Genomic DNA, 18,679 nt, shown 5'->3' with positions numbered 1-18,679 from the left:
GTGTTCGAAAAGTTGGCAGAAAATCCGCTTTTTTATCGACAAATTTTGTTCAGCGATGGGGCTCATTTCTGGTTGAATGGCTACGTAAATAAGCAAAATTGCCGCATTTGGAGTGAAGAGCAACCAGAAGCCGTTCAAGAACTGCCCATGCATCCCGAAAAATGCACTGTTTGGTGTGGTTTGTACGCTGGTGCAATCATTGGACCGTATTTTTTCAAAGATGCTGTTGGACGCAACGTTACGGTGAATGGCGATCGCTATCGTTCAATGCTAACAAACTTTTTGTTGCCAAAAATGGAAGAACTGAACTTGGTTGACATGTGGTTTCAACAAGATGGCGCTACATGCCACACAGCTCGCGATTCTATGGCCATTTTGAGGGAAAACTTCGGAGAACAATTCATCTCAAGGAATGGACCGGTAAGTTGGCCACCAAGATCATGCGATTTGACGCCTTTAGACTAATTTTTGTGGGGCTACGTCAAGTCTCAAGTCTACACAAATAAGCCAGCAACTATTCCAGCTTTGGAAGACAACATTTCCGAAGAAATTCGGGCTATTCCGGCCGAAATGCTCGAAAAAGTTACCAAAAATTGGACTTTCCGAATGGGCCACCTAAGACGCAGCCGCGGTCAACATTTAAATGAAATTATCTTCAAAAAGTAAATGTCATGGACCAATCTAACGTTTCAAATAAAGAATCGATGAGATTTTGCAAATTTTATGCGTTTTTTTTTTTAAAGTTCTCAAGCTCTTAAAAAATCACCGTTTACAATGAATTTCGTTGTCTCACGAAAAGATCAAATTTGAAACAGTTCCGAAAGCAAATTTCTTTGTATGCCATTATTTCAATTATCAAATGTAATATTCTTCTAGATGGGAACAAAAAGCATTCTAGTTGCAAAAATTAAGTTTTTAGGAACAAGTCAAATTGTTTGATTTAAAAAAAAAATAATTAAAACATAAAGTAATTGGAAACATAAAAAGACATTTTATAGAACTGCATGCTTTGATGATAATTTAAATACAAAATTTTGGGTGAGTACAAATATTTAGAAGAAAACAGTATTCGTTTCAATGGTTTGTACAATATCAACATCAAAGGAACAACGGTCCCTTAACCGGATATAAGAAAATGTATACTAGGTGGAAATAGTCCCACTTATGTTTTAGAGCACTCAACAACTTTCTGTAGCCTTCTTAGGAAAACAAGCTTGTTAAATTCTAGCAGTGCCATTAACTCAGGTGCCCGTGAATCGGGCTGCTAGAGCTCTTCCAGGCATTATAACGAAACATAGAAGAACACTTTCAAAATACATAATAAAAAAGAGGCTGGGATGCGACCCACACTGATAACTTTCCATCCCGTCTGTCGATTTGTCTTGCTTGAAAGTTTGTCTATGTGTACTCGTATCAATTTTTACCAAATTTGCGTACTATTTTTTGTAGATTTTATTGTTTATGAAAAAACGGACTGTTGGATTTTTATACAAAAAATTACTGAGTATCGGAAACAATATTTTCTGTGAAATAAATAAGTTTGAAGGCAATATTTTTAATTTTTGAAAAGCTATTTGAGTCGAAAGTAAATTTTTACCAAGTCTTAGTATTGTTTTTCTTAGAGTTTTATTTTTTTCAAAATTTTACTGAATGTTAAGAACAATATTTTTTGAAAGATAAAAGTAGTTTAAAGCTAATATCTACAATTTTTGAAAAGATATTTGAGTCGAAGATCAATTTTTCCATCTTTTATACATTTTTTTAGGTTTTTATTTAAAAAAAAAAACTGTCAATTCGATTTTTCTCAAAATTTGTCCTAATGTTGAAAACAATATTTCTTATAAGTAAAATTGGTAAGAAGCTATTATCTCAAATTTTCGAAAAGATATTTGAGTCGAAAATCATTTTTCACCAACTTTTATTAATTTTTTTTCGGTTTTTAATTTTTTGTAAAAAAACTGTCAATTCGATTTCTTTCAAAATGTTAAAGAATGTTAATAACAATATTTTTTGAAAGATAAAAGTAAATTAAAGCCAATATCTCTAAGTTTTGAAAAGATATTTGAGTCGAAAATCAATGTTTACCAACTTTTATTAATTTTTTTTAAGTTTTTATTTTTTGTACAAAAACGGTCAATTCGACTTTTCTCAACATTTTTCAGAATGTTGAAAACAATATTCCTTATAAGATAAAATAAGTTTGAAGCCTAAATTTCAAGTTTTTGAAAAGATATTTGAATCGATATTCAATTTTTACCAATTTTGAGTAATGATTTTTTTGGATTTTTATTCTTGTAAAGAAAACTGTGAATTCGATTTTTCTCAAAATTTTATCAGATGTCAAAAACATTATTCTTCGTTGCACAAAATTATTTTGGAGATGAAATCATATTTTAGTCGTATATTTTTGGAGGTGACAACTTTTTTTTCAGTTTTTTTTATTTATAAAAAAACTGTTAAATGGATTTTTTTCAAAAAACATACTTCTTCGATATCACGTTACAATATATTATATAAAATTTAATTCAATTCTCTAGCGTTTTTGGTTCGTAAGATATTTAGGGTTAACCAAAATGTTCACCTTTTTTTCAAACTGCTATGGTAAAAAAACCACCCACGCAATTTTCTTGAGAGCCCTTTCTGCATCTTTCTGCCGTATTATGTATATATCAAAATTTATTTGAAATCTACATCTCTTCTGGTTCTTGAGCTATGGACGACGAAAAAAACTTCGCGAACGTACGGACGTACGAACGTACGTACACACGCACCCACAGACATCTTTCTATTATTTCGACTCTAGGGACCTTGAAACTTCGAGAAATGTCAAAATTTTCAATTTGACAAATCGGACCTATTACAATAACTTCCTATGTGAAGTTAATAATGAGTTACTATAGTTAAGCTGAACAGTGATTTATATTGAAAACTTACACAAATATTTAGATATGTTTTTATTTAAATCAAAATCAAATGTAATTATTTTCAATAGGGGAACCTGGGGACACGTGATCCCCTGGGAGACTTGATCCCTGGGCATTATCTCCATGATTTTAGTTTTTTTTAAACTTCGAACTGGCAATACTCTATTTTCCTCTGAATTCAAACTTTAGACGTAATTTTTTGTTTTGGAAATGCATTTGTACGAACATTCACGCCGCAAAATATTCTAGCTGGCTTTCGGGTTACATGAATTTTCCCCTTTAACTGCAAAATTTTTACTGGCGATGATAACCTGTATCTGATCATCAAAAAATTAAGACGAATTGCCACCATCTCCGGAATCAATATTCAATGTTTCAGAAGATTCGTTTAATTCATCTAGCTGTGAGTCTGAAAACCAAAATGAACCTTCTTCTTCCTTATTCAATGTTGACGACTGGGTAGTAGTGTACATACTTTCATTAAAAAACGTCATGCATCGTTATATTGAACAGATATCGTCTTTAACAGAACATGGATATATAGTGCGTTTTGCAAAAAAAAATAAATAGCCACACATTTACGTAAGTGGTCAGTTCAAGTTGACATTTCTGAAATTGGAAGGCATCAAATCGTAAAGAAAATCAATTCTCCAACTATCAAGGCCAACACTAAACGCGTTTTATTTCAATTCAAGAAATCTTTGCGGAAATTTAATTTAGACTTAAATAACTTTGCAGAAGGGGAGAGTTGATCCCCCAATAATCAAGTCTACCCTATACACAAATCAAGTCTCCCTCAATAGGGGACACTTGGTTACTTTGGATTCTTGTTAAAAAACGTCAAAAAATGTATTTCATATTTCATAAATTCTATGTGTAACTAATACAATATGATAAACAATAAAATGATTTACAAACCATAACAGTTTAAAAGCAAAATATCTTCTATTATTCAAAATAATCAAAAATTTCAAAAGTGGGTATCAAGTGTCCCCTACATATTTTTTTATTTTAAATTCATTCACAATGAAACAATTAAGCCGGGAATTTGATTTTTTAATCTCCCTTGCAAATAAAATTTGTATTCACGAACAAATTGAATTTATAGAATTTATAGCAGAAGATTCATGAATAAAAAGATTCCTTTAAAAACTAAACCGTACTGTACTAATAAAATATTTGTTTGATGAATCTTTGCAAGAGATCAACCATTTGTAATCCATAAGAGTGAAGGCTAAGTTGATGGGCGGGAGATTGATGAAGTTATCGCCCTAAGTCAAAAGGATGACTTTATTTGTTGTGTGTAGGTGCATAAACAAATGGGATTTAGTTTTGTAAAATTTATAATTTCCTGACACAGGTTTTGAGGCTTTTCTATCTTTCATTGGTCTCTTGTATTATCTTGTCAACAATGATATGACATGCTGGGTTGTTTAAAATTAAGTCTATACATGATTGCTTTAGTATTGATTCATTGTTATTCCTAAAACCGTAAGTTCTTGCTGAAAGTAATTTAAAAGCTTCGATTTGATTATTGTATCAGAGATCTATTTAATTTCTGTTTGGCTATTAATGAAAATGGTGATATTAGCTCGTGATAAGTATATCACTGCCAAAACCTCGAATTGAAAGTCAATGCTTTAAGCTTGTTTCCCCAAAGAAACAAAGGAAATCAGTAACGTTGATAAGTAAAAGATTCCTCTTTGAATTGGCCACCGAGTACGTGACCATGGTTAAAAAGCTAAATTCTAAAGCTTGTGAGGTGCCATGTATTTTAGAACACTATCCTTGCCGTTCGTTAAAAGACATTTCTTGTTGAAATCATGACTGATGTTGATGACACTTTTAAAAATAATTATCCCCCTAAGCTTCATTATAAAGGACACCAGTTCAAAAATATAACACTTCCTGTTCCTTAATACATTTCTACGTAGAATGAAATGTTATTAATCTGCACTTAATCTCAAAAAGGATTCCTTTTTTTCAAAATAAAATTACGCAGCAATCATCTAGCCATTGAGGATCTAGACCAACAAAAAAAAACCTCATCACACAGAAATCACATTAGGTTTATCCTTTTTGCATTTAGGCGGGAGAAATACCTTCTTATATTAGAACAAAGAAACTATTCACCAGTTCACCGTGTCAATAAAATTCTATTCATCTCTGCCGCCATGCCATCTCCTATAAACCCTGACCACTGTCACTCAAAATCTATACCTATGTATGTGTATGTAGCTATCCTTTGGTGGAGTAATTTGTTTTTTTTTTTTTTTTTTTTACACCCCTCTCATCCCTTAGTCACACTTGTACATACATACATAGGGAAAAACTATACATTGAGAGCTAACCAGGAAAATAAAAAAGTTTTCAAAAATAAAAAAAAAGCTCCAATTGCATAGAAAAGGACAAAAAAAATTATGTGTGTGCAGTTTATCCTTTTTTTCATATCCTTGCCGTGCTTTGTTTTGCTTGTATCAAATTTTTTCTCTTGTCTGGTTCTATTGATTTTTCAATCAACTAGCTATTTTTTCTGTTTAATTCGGAAAAAAATTCAGGAAAAAACTTATTCACAAGAGTAAAAAAAATGTAAAAAAAACATCATAACAAGCGGTTTAATATTTTCAAAGGACTCCTTTGGGTGTCCAATGGTTCATCCAACTGTGCCAACAAAAAAGCAAAAACAACAACAATAATGAAAAAAAGAATCCATAATGATTTACATAATGTGGCCATTCATTTAAATCAATTTTCCCGCAAATACTAATCTCTTTCCATTGACGAAAAGGGCAATAAAAAGGTTGAAAAAAAAGAATATAATATCATCCGCATCAGCCTCCATCGCCATCGCTATCGCCATCATGTCCTTATATTTTATATAGCTGCCCAAGCTTTAAAGCTTTTGTCGCTAGCTAAATTAAAAAACGACCATAACTGACTGACAAAAAAAAACATCGCTCCGCGCCGGGAAAAAATCTTTGTAACAATTTTTCCTAACAGGAAGCATGACCAAAGCAACGAACGGAAAAAATTTAGACACTGCGCATTGGATTATGTCCTATGATCTAACAATCCCTTCAGCCTTCATCAAAAGAGTGTATAGCCGTGGCGAGTTATGTCCATCGTCTATACGTCGTCGTCCCGTCCAGCAACGAAGACCGAACATTAAAAAAACGTCAGGCTACATGCTACGTCCTATCCTAAATTTTGAACCTTTTTCTTATCTTAAAGACGAACACTTTATGTTATGATGTATAAGTACTTACGTCAACATTGCCATTCCACATGTAGTGCATTCCAACGGCAGCTGTTGGATCGTGATGCGTTTGCCCTGTCATATGTTCAGCCATAACTGCACTCATCCAATGTACGAGGCCCTGAGCTGGATTTTGGCCTTGCACCCCACCAATTGGCATACTGTTGCTAGAGGGTGTAATTCGGTTGTTGGGCGAACCGATTCCCGTGAGTTGGGATGGGGTAGGAGGTGGCGAAGAAGTTGACTGTGGTGGAGGTTGCGCAGGTTGGGTTCCTTCAGATGACGAAAGATGAGTCTTAGATGATGAGAGAGCTTGTTCTTGATTGTTGTTATCGCCTATAATAACCACAGAATGATGGTTGTTGTGATGCTGCTGGGAGGATGAGTTGATTTGGTTGTCGAGAGCACTCGGGGAGGGTGCAGTTGAGCCAAGGATGTTATTGTCGGTGGGCCAGCCAAAATTTGATGGTTTCTGAAAGAGTTAATAAGAAATGTTTTGATGTATAATATATATATATATATATTTTTATCGATCGATGTAATAATTTTGTATTAATGTGCGTGACTACCAAATTACAATCAAATAAAAGTAAAGAGTTTGTATGAGTCCAACTAATGGTACCTTCAAAAGAGCTTTACTGACGTTAACGTTTATAACTAAATTTACGTTTTGTTCTTAGTGGGATAAAATATTTAAACAAAAAACACTTAAAGAGAGTGAACAAATCTAATTAAATTCTTGTTTTTGTTAACAAGATCCTTTTTTTAATCAGTGGAGTAAACAAATCAAAAATTATATCTGTAACATAACTCAATTGGAAGGATATAGGGTGGTATTGTAACAAAATACATATGTTCATTTGATGGTCCAACATCTTTTATATATAGATTGAAAACCTAATCATTTTCGATTTTCTACCATAAGAGAGCTTGATGATTCTGGAGGGATCACAAGGTACTTTATGTTATACCAATTTCAAAATTATAAAATTTATTTGGTAAAGACTACGCCATTCTACACAATAATCCTCTAACCATCACCAACTTACTTATCCTTTTTTTGAAACAACCCCATCCTAAATTTTGTCTTTTTTAATTTATTTGAAAAGAGTCTAGAAATAAAAACTCGGTTAAACCATAATTTTACTTTTGTAAACGACTTGACGTTAAGTTATTTTCTTAAAAATTTAATTTGTTGCTACCCCGATTCCAGCTCACAACAGCATTTAGAAATGGTTTTTGACGAAGTTCTTATCTCCAAGGCTGAGTTTATTAAAAGTTAATTCAGTTTGAGATAGAACTATAATTTATCAGGCAATCAAATTAAATTGAGGTCTAGAAATTAAAACTCGGTTAAACCATAATTTTACTTTTGTAAACGACTTGACGTTAAGTTATTTTCTTAAAAATTTAATTTGTTGCTACCCCGATTCCAGCTCACAACAGCATTTAGAAATGGTTTTTGACGAAATGAGTCAGAGTAGAAAGTGTTGTGAATGCACTTAAACGCATTAAGCCATTCAGTTTAAGCACGTTATACGTTATATGTGTGTACATATTCAAAGGGGTGGGGAGATATAGTATGTAGTCAAAATTACAATGAACTTTTAAATTGCAGAAGACAGCATACAATTTTTAAATAATCTGTCAACAAATAGCTTAAAATTTTAAGCTATCATTAAGTTGACAAAAATTATTATTAGATGGATGATTGTGTACTCGTAGCTATATAAACATTAAGTCTGTTTAAAGAAGGCAAACTGTTCTATGTGGATATAATGTCCATTCATGAAACCAGTGTTCATTTGGTTACTGTTACTACATCATATACAGACGACGACTTAAAGACTATGGACATAGTGTCCATGGACCCCATTTGTGTAACCCAACAACATTGGTATACAACTTTGTTCAGGAATTGGGTGTTAGTATTTTTGTTTTTAAAAAGTCGTGTGTCCTTTTGTACATTTATTAAACGTTTGTAAATTAAAAAGATGTAAGAAAGGTAATTTATAATTCTTCTTTTTCTTATGAAACAAAAAATGGCAGAAAACATGAAAATAATAATATACTTTAATACTGACGAAAAAAGTTATCTCAAACGTTAGGAATGGAGGAAACCTATACTTTTGTGTCGAATTCGATCGGCTTATCTGAGAAAACACTTTTCATGCCAAGAATTAGTATTGGAGTGTTAATAAACCAGTCAGGGATCGATCCCAAGAACTCTAGCGTAACAGTCGTACGGAATTACCATCACGACACGGGTACTACCAATTTAATATTTAGACAGGAATTCTTTGGTCCCACAGATATTTTTAACTTAATATCAAAATAAATATGATTTTTTCTGTCTTATCGTCTAAAGACTACATTAAAATGATATTTATCAGAATGTTGTTATAGTAAGTATTAAACAAAAGAGACAAAAAAAGCCATTACTTCAATAAATCTCTAAAATAATACTTACTTACTTACTTAAGGTGGCGCTACAGTCCGGGGCGGACCTGGGCCTCAACCAACAAGCGTCTCCAGCCAGCTCGGTCCCTAGCTAGCTGTCTCCAGTTTCGCACGCCAAGTTGGTTGAGGTCCTCTCCCACCTGGGTGCGCCACCTGAGTCGCGGTCTTCCTCTACTGCGCCGTCCCTCGGGATTGGATTCGAAGACCTTCCGGGCTGGAGCGTTGATGTCCATCCGCTCTACATGACCTAGCCATCTAAGCCGTTGGACTTTGATTCTGCTAACTAGGTCAGTGTCGCTGTACAGCCCGTACAGCTCGTCGTTATATCTTCTCCTCCATTCTCCATCTATGCGTACGGGACCAAAAATCGCCCGAAGAATTTTTCTCTCGAAGCATCCTAAGACGCTCTCATCTTTCTTTGACAGGGTCCAGGCCTCAGCGCCATAAATGAGAACCGGGATGATGAGTGTCTTATAGATGGTGATTTTACATGCTCGAGAGAGGACTTTACTTCTCAATTGCCTTCTAAGTCCAAAGAAGCAGCGATTTGCAAGAGTTATTCTTCGTTTGATTTCAGCGCTGGTGTCGTTGTCTGCATTAATAGCGGTGCCTAGGTAGACAAAGTCCTTAACTACCTCAAAGTTATAGCTGTCCATGGTGACGTTTTGTCCAAGACGTCGTCGTTCAGTGTCCTTTTTTGATGACAGCATATACTTGGTCTTGCCCTCATTGACCACTAAACCCATCTTCTTCGCTTCCGTCGCAATGCTCAAAAACGCTCCACTGACATCACGGTTTGATCTTCCAATTATGTCAATATCATCTGCGTATCCGAGTAATTGGATGGATCTTTGGAAGATTGTGCCTCTAGTGTTGACGGTTGAGTTTTGCACAATTCTTTCCAGAACGATGTTGAAGAAGTCGCATGACAGTGCATCGCCTTGTCTAAAACCTTTTTTGACATCAAATGCATCGGTAAGATCTTTTCCGACCTTGATAGAGCAGCGTGCATTCTCCATCGTCATTCTGCACAAACGGATAAGTTTGACAGGGATGCCAAAACTAGACATTGCTCGGTAGAGCTCTTCCCTATAGATGCTGTCATACGCGGCTTTAAAATCGATAAAGAGATGGTGGGTATCGATTTGAAGCTCCTGGGTTTTTTCCAAGATCTGCCGTAGTGTGAATATTTGGTCGATAGTGGACTTTCCTGGTCTGAAGCCACACTGATAAGGACCAATCAGGTTGTTGACGAATGGCTTCAGACGTTCACATAATACGGCAGAGAGGATCTTATACGCAATGTTAAGAAGACTGATGCCTCTGTAGTTGGCGCAGTTTAGAGGGTCTCCTTTCTTATGTATCGGGCACACTATGCTGAGATTCCACTCATCGGGCATGCTTTCTTCCGACCAAATTTTGCAGATGAGTTGGTGCATGCTCCCTACCAAGTCATCGCCTGCTGCTTTGAATAGTTCGGCAGCGATGCCGTCAGCTCCAGCAGCTTTGTTTGACTTAAGTTTAGATATAGCTATCTTCACTTCGTCAAGGTCGGGTAGGCGGAATTGTTGATCTGCGTCGCCGAGGTTGAGTGGTTCTATCTCCCTTACAGCGGAATTCGGTTCGTCATCGCCGTTATATAATTTGGAGAAGTGATCTTTCCATATTCTCAGCATCGACTGTGGTTCTACTACGATGTTCCCTTGATCGTCTTTACAGGCTTCGGTTCGTGGCTGGTACCCTTGGGAGGTTTTTTTTACCTTTTGGTAAAATTTACGAACCTCATTCCTGTTGTGACATCCCTCTATCTCCTCGATCGCGCGCTTCTCATGCTCTCTTTTTTTCCGTCTAAGAAGCCGGTGTTCCTCTCTCCTCTTCTGCTCGTAGAGCTCGCGAGCAGCTCTCGTCCTTTTGTGCAGCGCCGTTTTGTATGCCTCTTGTTTCGCTGCGTGAGCTTGCTGGCATTCGTCGTCAAACCAGGGGTTTCGCTGTGGTGGCCGTGTGAAACCTAGCACTTCAGAGGCGGCATCTCTGATGGCTGCAAGGCAATGTTGCCACTGGTTTTCAATGCTTAATGCAGGAAGCATAGGACTCCTTAGGAGGTTATTAGAGACTCGATCGGAAAAGGACATGGCAGTCTCTTGCGATTGTAGCCGTCTAACGTCGAATCTTCTCACAGTACTTCCTTGTTTTGGCTTGGATCGTGATATCCGTAGCCGTACCTTGGCTACAACGAGGTAGTGGTCCGAGTCAATGTTGGCCTCTCGGAATGTTCGGATATCCTGGATACTGGAGAAGTGTCGTGCGTCGATCGCAATGTGGTCAATCTGGTTGACGGTTGATTGATCAGGAGATTTCCATGTCCCCTTGTGGATATTAAGATGCGTGAACTGCGTACTAGCTACCAGAACGTCTCGCCCCGCAGCGAAATCGACCAGCCTGAATCCGTTGTCGGAGGTAGTGTCGTGCAGGCTGTATCTCCCGATTATGCCACCAAAGATGTCTTCTCTTCCTAGCTTGGCATTAAAATCTCCTAAGACAATTTTAATGTCATAGCCAGGGCACTGCTCATATGTCTTGTCCAAGAGCTCGAAGAACATATCTTTGGTGTCTTCATCTTTCTCCTCTGTTGGGGCATGCGCGCATATTAGGCTTATGTTGGCGAATTTAGCCTTGATGCGGATTGTCGTGATGCGCTCGCTCACACTGTTGAAACTCAAGACTTTTTGCCTGAGCCTAGTTCCAACAACAAATCCACACCCAAATAGACGCTGTCTTTGTTCTCGGTAGCAGTCGCCGTAGTAGATATCGCAGTCTTTTAGTTTGCGTTTACCCGGTCCATCCCATCGCACTTCTTGGATGGCTGTAATATCTGCCTTGCAGCAGTTTAGGGCTCCCGCTAATTGTTCGGCTGCACGTGGTCTGTTAAGGGACCTAACATTCCACGTACATATCCGAAGATCGTTGTCCTTATTTCGTTTGCGTGGGTTGTCAACAGTGAATCCGTCCGTATCCGAGGCTTGTTGTTGCTTCGAGACTATGATGTTTTTACGTGGCCAGGAAGTCACCCCGACGGCACAACCCCCAACCTGGAGGGCCAGATCCTTAGTATAACTCCAAGGAAGGGGAGCCGGATGAACCGCTCTAAAATAATACTTAATCTTAAATGCAATTTTTGACTTCAACATTCAAGCTCGAGTTAACTCCTGAAACATATTTTTAAGTCTATTATAATCTTAACTCTGAGTTAACCCTTCAAATTTACTGAGTTAACTCTGGCTTAAATATTCGAATGTTTTTGACATAATATACCGAAATATTTTCTTTTTGCGGAAAAATGTATAATTTGTTGTAATATTCAAAATGCAATGGAGCTTCATAAGAAATTTAAAGTTCATATGTTTTGAGAAGAAAAAAAACTTATCAGATTGCAACCGAACCATTTTAATTTATTTGGAGAACAAGATTGAATTTCAATTTATTGCTTTGTATAGTGAAAAAAAAACAACAAATGATATTGAAAACAACGGCTCTTGGTTGTCAACCAAAATGTCAAAATCTATGGGCTTTCACAGTTTTTTGAGAACTGAATCGATTACTTTTTAAGTTATCAGTGAAACCAAATTAACATACCACTCATGAGGTTAAAATTAAACTCGCACTGAAAAACTTGTTCGTGAGTTAACTCGGAGTTAACTCAGCACTGAAAAATTGGCCTTAGTGCAAAAATTCACAAATAAAGGAATTTAATGATCTTATTAAATTACAGACATGTGATAGTACAAATAAATTGTTCTATCGCATTCAAAAACTAACAAATGTTTATATGGTACCAAAGCTGCACCTATAATACAAATAAAGTATCTGAATTAAGAAAATAAACATAACCATCATGAACCATCTTATATATACATTGAAATGGCTGCGAGCTTTCAAAAAATATGATTACCCTTCCAAAATCTAACTTTAAGAGAAATGAATTATTTTGTGTGTAAAGATGATTTCAAACTGAGTATGATTTTCATTGAGCTCACTTCGGACGTAGGGTAAAGAACAGATATTCTTTCTTTAGTCGCACTACACGAATGTGGAATGCTATACCAGACTCAATATTTCCCAATGCTATCCTCCCTTTCTAATTGCATTCGTGTCCGTTTTTAAATATTTCTTATCATTTTACAATTATTAATAAAAAAATTTGTGTAAAACAAAAAACAAATTTGAGGTGCAACATCTTTCTTTGTTTTCAAGATACTTGAGTCAAAAACTATTTTTCCAAGTTTCCAATACAATTTTTCTAGAAACTTAACCAATACTTAGCAGCAGTTTTTTTTTTTAAATAGTTTTGGAATCAATTTCTTTATTTATTCTCGAGATATTTTAATCGAACAGCAGTTTTAAAAAAATGTGAATATTATTTTTTGTAGATTCTTATTTTTTATAAAAAAAAACTAACAACTGGGTTTATTTTACTAAAAGTTAAGAACACTATTTTTTGTAAGACAAAACTAGTTTCAAGGCAATTTTTTTTGCCAAAATATTCGAGTCAAAAATCAATGCACACCAATAAATATAAATAATATTTATTTTTATTTTAAAATATTTGTATTTCGCGTTCTTCTTCTTGCAAACAATTTGCAATCACGCAACAATGTTTAATATACAATTTAATTCAATACGCTAGCGTTATTGGTTTGAGAAAATTTGATACTTTTTTTTGTACAGTAAACGAAACATCCATCTAAAAACCTTTTATTTGCGTTCTAGGGAACTTGAAACGTGGAGAAATGCCAACATTTTCAATTCGATACTTGTCAGTTGAATTATTCTTACAAATTTTAAAATTACCAACAATATTTTTCATATAAAGAAATAGTTTAGCTTGAAAGTGTAGTTTTGTTGAATAAATTTTTATTCGAAAACAATTTTTTACCTATGAATAGATGAATGAAATTAATTTGACAGATGTCAAGAACAAAACATCAATTTTTACCAAATTTACGCACTATTTTTTGTAGATTTTAACGGACTGTTGGATTTTAATAAAAAAAACTACTGAATATCGAAAACAATATTTTCTGTGACATGAAAAAAAAAAACGAAAACAATATTTTTATTTTTTGTAAAGCTATTTGAGTCCGAAATAAAATTTTACCAAGTTTTAGTAGTTATTATGTAAGGTTTTCATTTTATGTAAAAAAAACTGTCAGTTCGATTTTTCTCAAAATTTTACTGAATGTTGAAAGCCAATATCTCAAAGTTTTGAAAAGATATTTGAATCGAAAATCAATTTTTACCAACTTTGAGTAATGTTTTTTCTAGGTTTTTTATTTTTTATAAAAAATACTGGCAATTCCATTTTTCTCAAAATATTACAAGATGTTAAAAAGTTTGTTCATTGCACAAAACTGTTTTGGAGATAAAATCATTTTGTATTCGTAAAGTTTTCGACGGGACAAATTTAGTTTAAGTTTTTTTTTATTTACAAAAAAAACTGTTAATTGGATTTTTTTTTCCAAAAATATATTTGTTTGGTATTACGTTAAAATATATAATATAAAATTTAATTCAAGTCTCTAGTGTCATTGGTTCGTAAGATATATTTTTTAAATTGCTATGGTAAAAAACCACCACGCAATTCTCTTGGGAGCCCTTTCCGCATATTCTGCCTTATTATCTGTATAAAAAAATTTATTTGAAGTCGATATCTCCTCTGGTTCTTGAGCTATGGACGACGAAAAAAACGTCGCGAACGTACGGACATACGGACATACGGACAAACGGAGATACGGACGTACGAACGTACTTACACACGCACGCACAGACATCTTTCTAAATTTTTTTTAAATCGACTCTAGGTACCTTGAAACATAGAGAAATGTCAAAATGTTCAATTCGACAAATCGGACCCATTACAATAACTTCCTATGGAAAGTTAAAATACATTTAAAAAAAAGTACGTTGCACTGTCATACTAGAGGTCTTGTGTTCGATCTCTGCCTGTGCCATCTAAAGTATTTTTCACGGTACTGTCTCTTGGGAGGAATTGACAAATCCTCCAAGTCCTCCAAGAGTAATTTCATGAAAAGTGCTTTCTCGAATCAGCCGTTCGAAATCGGCTTAAAATTGTAGGTCCCCTCTGTTGCGCCACCTTATTAATTCATTTTACTAAAGAAATGCGTAACTATTTTAAAAAAGATTTTGCCTTTAATTATTTTCGAAATTTGACACTTCATTCTATGTCAGTGTCAATTTCAATTTATTGGTTAAGAATTAAAAAAGTTATTGTACCTTTATACGATGACAATATGGTGTCAACAATATTACATAGAGCAAAAAATGCAATAGTTGACATTTGGCCAACAAAACTATGTGAATTGATCTCCTTAGACTTCTTGACTAAGACACTAGTCGCGTTTACAGAGTTTTTGTAATAGCATAGGAAAAAACAGTTTTTACACAAACCATCATTTGTTAAAAGCAAATCTCAAGCTAACCTAACATTTTGGGAATTTTTAGCTAGTTTAGTTATTATTTTATATTTCTTCCTGTCCGGTGTTGTGACAAATAATGTTACCAATAAATCATTTAAGGGGCAGGAGAGAATACAAAGAAAATGGAATGCTTTCACTTTAACGATTATGTTCCGCAATATTCAAGCTAAAGAAATCGGTGAATTGACAAGCGAGAATCTAATACCTATACCTAAACCTAAATTATTGTTTTAATATTTCTAAACTATGTAGTTCATCTATTCACAAGTTAATAACAAAAAAACTTTTTGAAATACTAACTCTTGGTTCTAAATTATTTAAAGTCGAGTCCGTTCGTTTGGGAACATCTGGACAGGAAAATAATAAATTCCTAGGAAAATGTGCAACACTCTCCTTCTCATCATCCTCCTCATGTATCTGCTGTTGATGCTGCTGCTGTTGCTGATGCTGTTGGTGTTGTTTCTGTTGAAAGACAGCACTTGCAAATAAACTTTTATAAATTTCAGCTGGCAGCAGGAACGGTGACTTTGTCTTTCCATGGCAATAGCTCGGATGAAATCCAACCGAAAAGCGATGTGACTGACCGGTATGGTAGTCTCTTGCCATATTGCCACAATCAACACCACCTTCACCACCATTCGAACCACTACTATCCATGCTCATAGGGGCTTCACCGGCACCGGTAAAGGGTTTAATATCCAATTCGTTTTGTTGCTCATCGACGACACTAATCGGACTAATTGAGCCCAAACGACAACTGTTGCGCTCGTCATTATTCTCCACCACCTCATCACCGCTGATGTTTACACGTTTGGTCCTTTTGGCGAAAACACCACTGCATCGGTCTTGGTCAGCAGATGATGTCATTCGATCCATAAGTTGGTGCAGATGATGGTCCTGGGCGGTAGGACAGACAATTTATTCATATGAATTTCATTCTGTACTGTGCATCCTTTTGCTCTCACAAAACTTTTATCGCACTTTACATAGGCACAAGGCGTAGAGGGGCAGGGAGCACCAGGGTGTTGGAATAAGAAATAACTTTCTCCACAGAGACCCGAACTCAAAACAACACTTTTACTTTCGCAGGCAAAAAACTAAAGTTGTTTCTTTTTTCTTTATTTTCCACCCTGTGACCGACCAGCCCACTCGAGTGACTTGAAATGTGTGCCAAGTTTAACCTTGGTACAGCGCCATCAAGTGGCAATTAACATTATAAATTTGAATACAAACATTTACACACTATAACTATGCTATTTTTTTAAGGACTTATACTACTTTTGTAAATAGGATTTGATTTTAAACTACGAGTAGATTCTAGATAAAAAATATTATTTTTAAATTTTTTAGATATATATTTTTGAAACTTGCACTTGAAATATAGGAACTTTCGTTAGAGGTTGAGGCTGAGATTTTTATTTTTTCACATTTTATCACTTTTATTTTTTTTTTATTTTAGGTTGTTGTTATTTTAGGAACTTTTAGAATTGTGGCTAGCCAAAGGAGGTGGATGCGGCGAGGCCTTTGGACTTTTGCATTTTCGATGGAACGGTGACAGTTTGATGGAGGCGTCCGCGCGCCAATACGTACACGTATCCTTTTCAAGAAAAACTGGTTTCCGAGTGAGGATTGATTTTTTCTTAAGGTGCATTTTCCTTTTTCTGTATGTGAGTTTGTTTTGTGTGTTTTATTTTAGTAATAATACAACATATACATATGTACGTATATATGAGAGGATATAAAGGGGGATAGAGTAGCAATTTTATGTGCGGTGCGGTATGGTATAGTGCAGTGCGGTGTGTTGTGGTGCACTCGCGAAGAGACGAGTCACGAAGACGAGACAAACCGTACCGAAGGACGACGACGACGATTGTGAATGCAATGATATTATTACTGTTTCTCTAACAAAAAAAAACCTAACATGCTTCCAAGAAAGGATACATGCTTGCACTTTTCTCTTGCCGCTGCTGTGTGCTACTATGGAGCACCCCATATCAACCCCCAACTGCCAACAAACCCAACCCTGTGATTCACCTTCCTATTTTCATTTTTTCTCAACGTTCTTTCTTGGTTTTTCATGCATTTGTATTTTTCTTTATCTTTTTCTTTTGATTTTTATTTTTATTTTTTTCATTTTGTTATTTTGCGATTGCTTTCTTTTCACTATATATTTTTTCGATTCTCAATTCCAACCAACAAGCAAACGGCGAGGAGCACACATATCCTTTGCTTGGTTTGCTTGCAGCACAAGCCGGAGCAGCAGCAGCAGCCGGTGGCGGTCGGTGGTGCACATATACAGTGGGTTTAAGAATGTTATCAGTTCTATTGATTTTGAAAATTTTAAACGCAGTACTATTTAAATAATATTAAAAAAATAAATTAGGTAGCGCGACATTCCGTTGAAAACTAGGGTCTATTGACTTACAACCCTCCTGTATGCGAGTCATGTCAGAAAAAACAAACGACTTATTTGAGAAAGCACTTTTCACACAAGAATTACTCTTGAAGAATTTGTCAATTCCCCACAATAGCCGTAAACAAAACTTTATGTCTCACAAGCAGGGATTAAAACCAAGGCCTTTAGCAAGACAGGCCTACCAACTTACCTGCACGCCACAGGTAGATATTACAAATTAAGATTATGTTGGAATAATGAAACAAAAAACAGCAAATAATTTAATGAAAATGCCAATTTTATTAAAAAAGGTTGACATTGGCTTTGATGTCCTGAATATTTCGATGACAAGGAAAGCAGAATACGGTAAAGTACTGCTCATGCAAGACATTAATAGTTGAAACACAAACACGCTCCAGCTTATTACGTAATGTGACTCCAAACGGAAGCTCTAGTTTAAATTTTGCTGAAAATTTGCATCGTCAACAGCTACGAGTATAAAAAAGGCAACAAATAAAAAACATTTTCAGTTAGAGGGATAACTATTGTTTATTAGAAAAATTTAAAAAATTTCATATGTTTTACTGAACGCTTCTGAGAAAAAATATCAGTTTCTAATGGTAGAAGTGTCATTTTACAAATATTTATATTTAAAATTCATTCAAAGCAACCTCGAAGCGGGCGCATCGTAACGCAGACGACCTAAAGCGTGTTTGGGTTTCAGCCATAAGACCTGCTGGAGACGCGAGTATTACGGTTGAATTGCTTGACGGGAGTAGAACTGGTTATTTCACTTGAGCATAATCTGTTAAAGGGGACACTCTCAAAATCTTAGAAAAGTAAAATCACCATTAAATAAGGTCTACACAAAAATATAATGCCGTTTGATAATATCTCCAAAGATAAGGTCTACGTAAAATACATTTTCAGGGAATCAATTCTATAATTGCTCAAATCTTACACAATTTTTTTTTTATTTCGTTCTCATCTTCAAAATTAGGACAATTGGAACTATTACAAGAGACATTGCATGTTTTTCATTTAATATTAAAATAAAGTTTAGACTTTTTTTTGAAAATTTACAGTAGCTTTTTAAAAAAAATACCAATCTGGTCAAATAATTACTTCAAAGCAAATGTTTAAGAAGGGA

General features: G+C 35.1%; 1 protein-coding gene across 1 annotated transcript in view; it reads right to left on the bottom strand.

Annotated features, from left to right (window-relative positions):
• LOC129939174 (zinc finger protein rotund-like) overlaps positions 1-17,327 on the bottom strand; it is a 73,149-nt gene extending 55,822 nt beyond the window's left edge. Inside the window, exons 1-2 of the mRNA XM_056047078.1 lie at positions 15,435-17,327; positions 6,191-6,652 (exon numbers count right to left, since the gene is read on the bottom strand). Coding sequence (XP_055903053.1) covers positions 6,191-6,652; positions 15,435-16,010 — 1,038 coding nt within the window. The 5' untranslated portion in view covers positions 16,011-17,327. The remainder of the gene's footprint in view (positions 1-6,190; positions 6,653-15,434) is intronic.
• Between the last annotated feature and the right edge of the window lie 1,352 nt (positions 17,328-18,679).

Source organism: Eupeodes corollae, chromosome 1, assembly GCF_945859685.1.
Source record: "Eupeodes corollae chromosome 1, idEupCoro1.1, whole genome shotgun sequence".
NCBI lineage: Eukaryota > Metazoa > Arthropoda > Insecta > Diptera > Syrphidae > Eupeodes > Eupeodes corollae.
The sequence above is the reverse complement of the archived record's forward strand: the minus strand, read 5'-3'. Positions and strand labels throughout refer to the sequence as shown.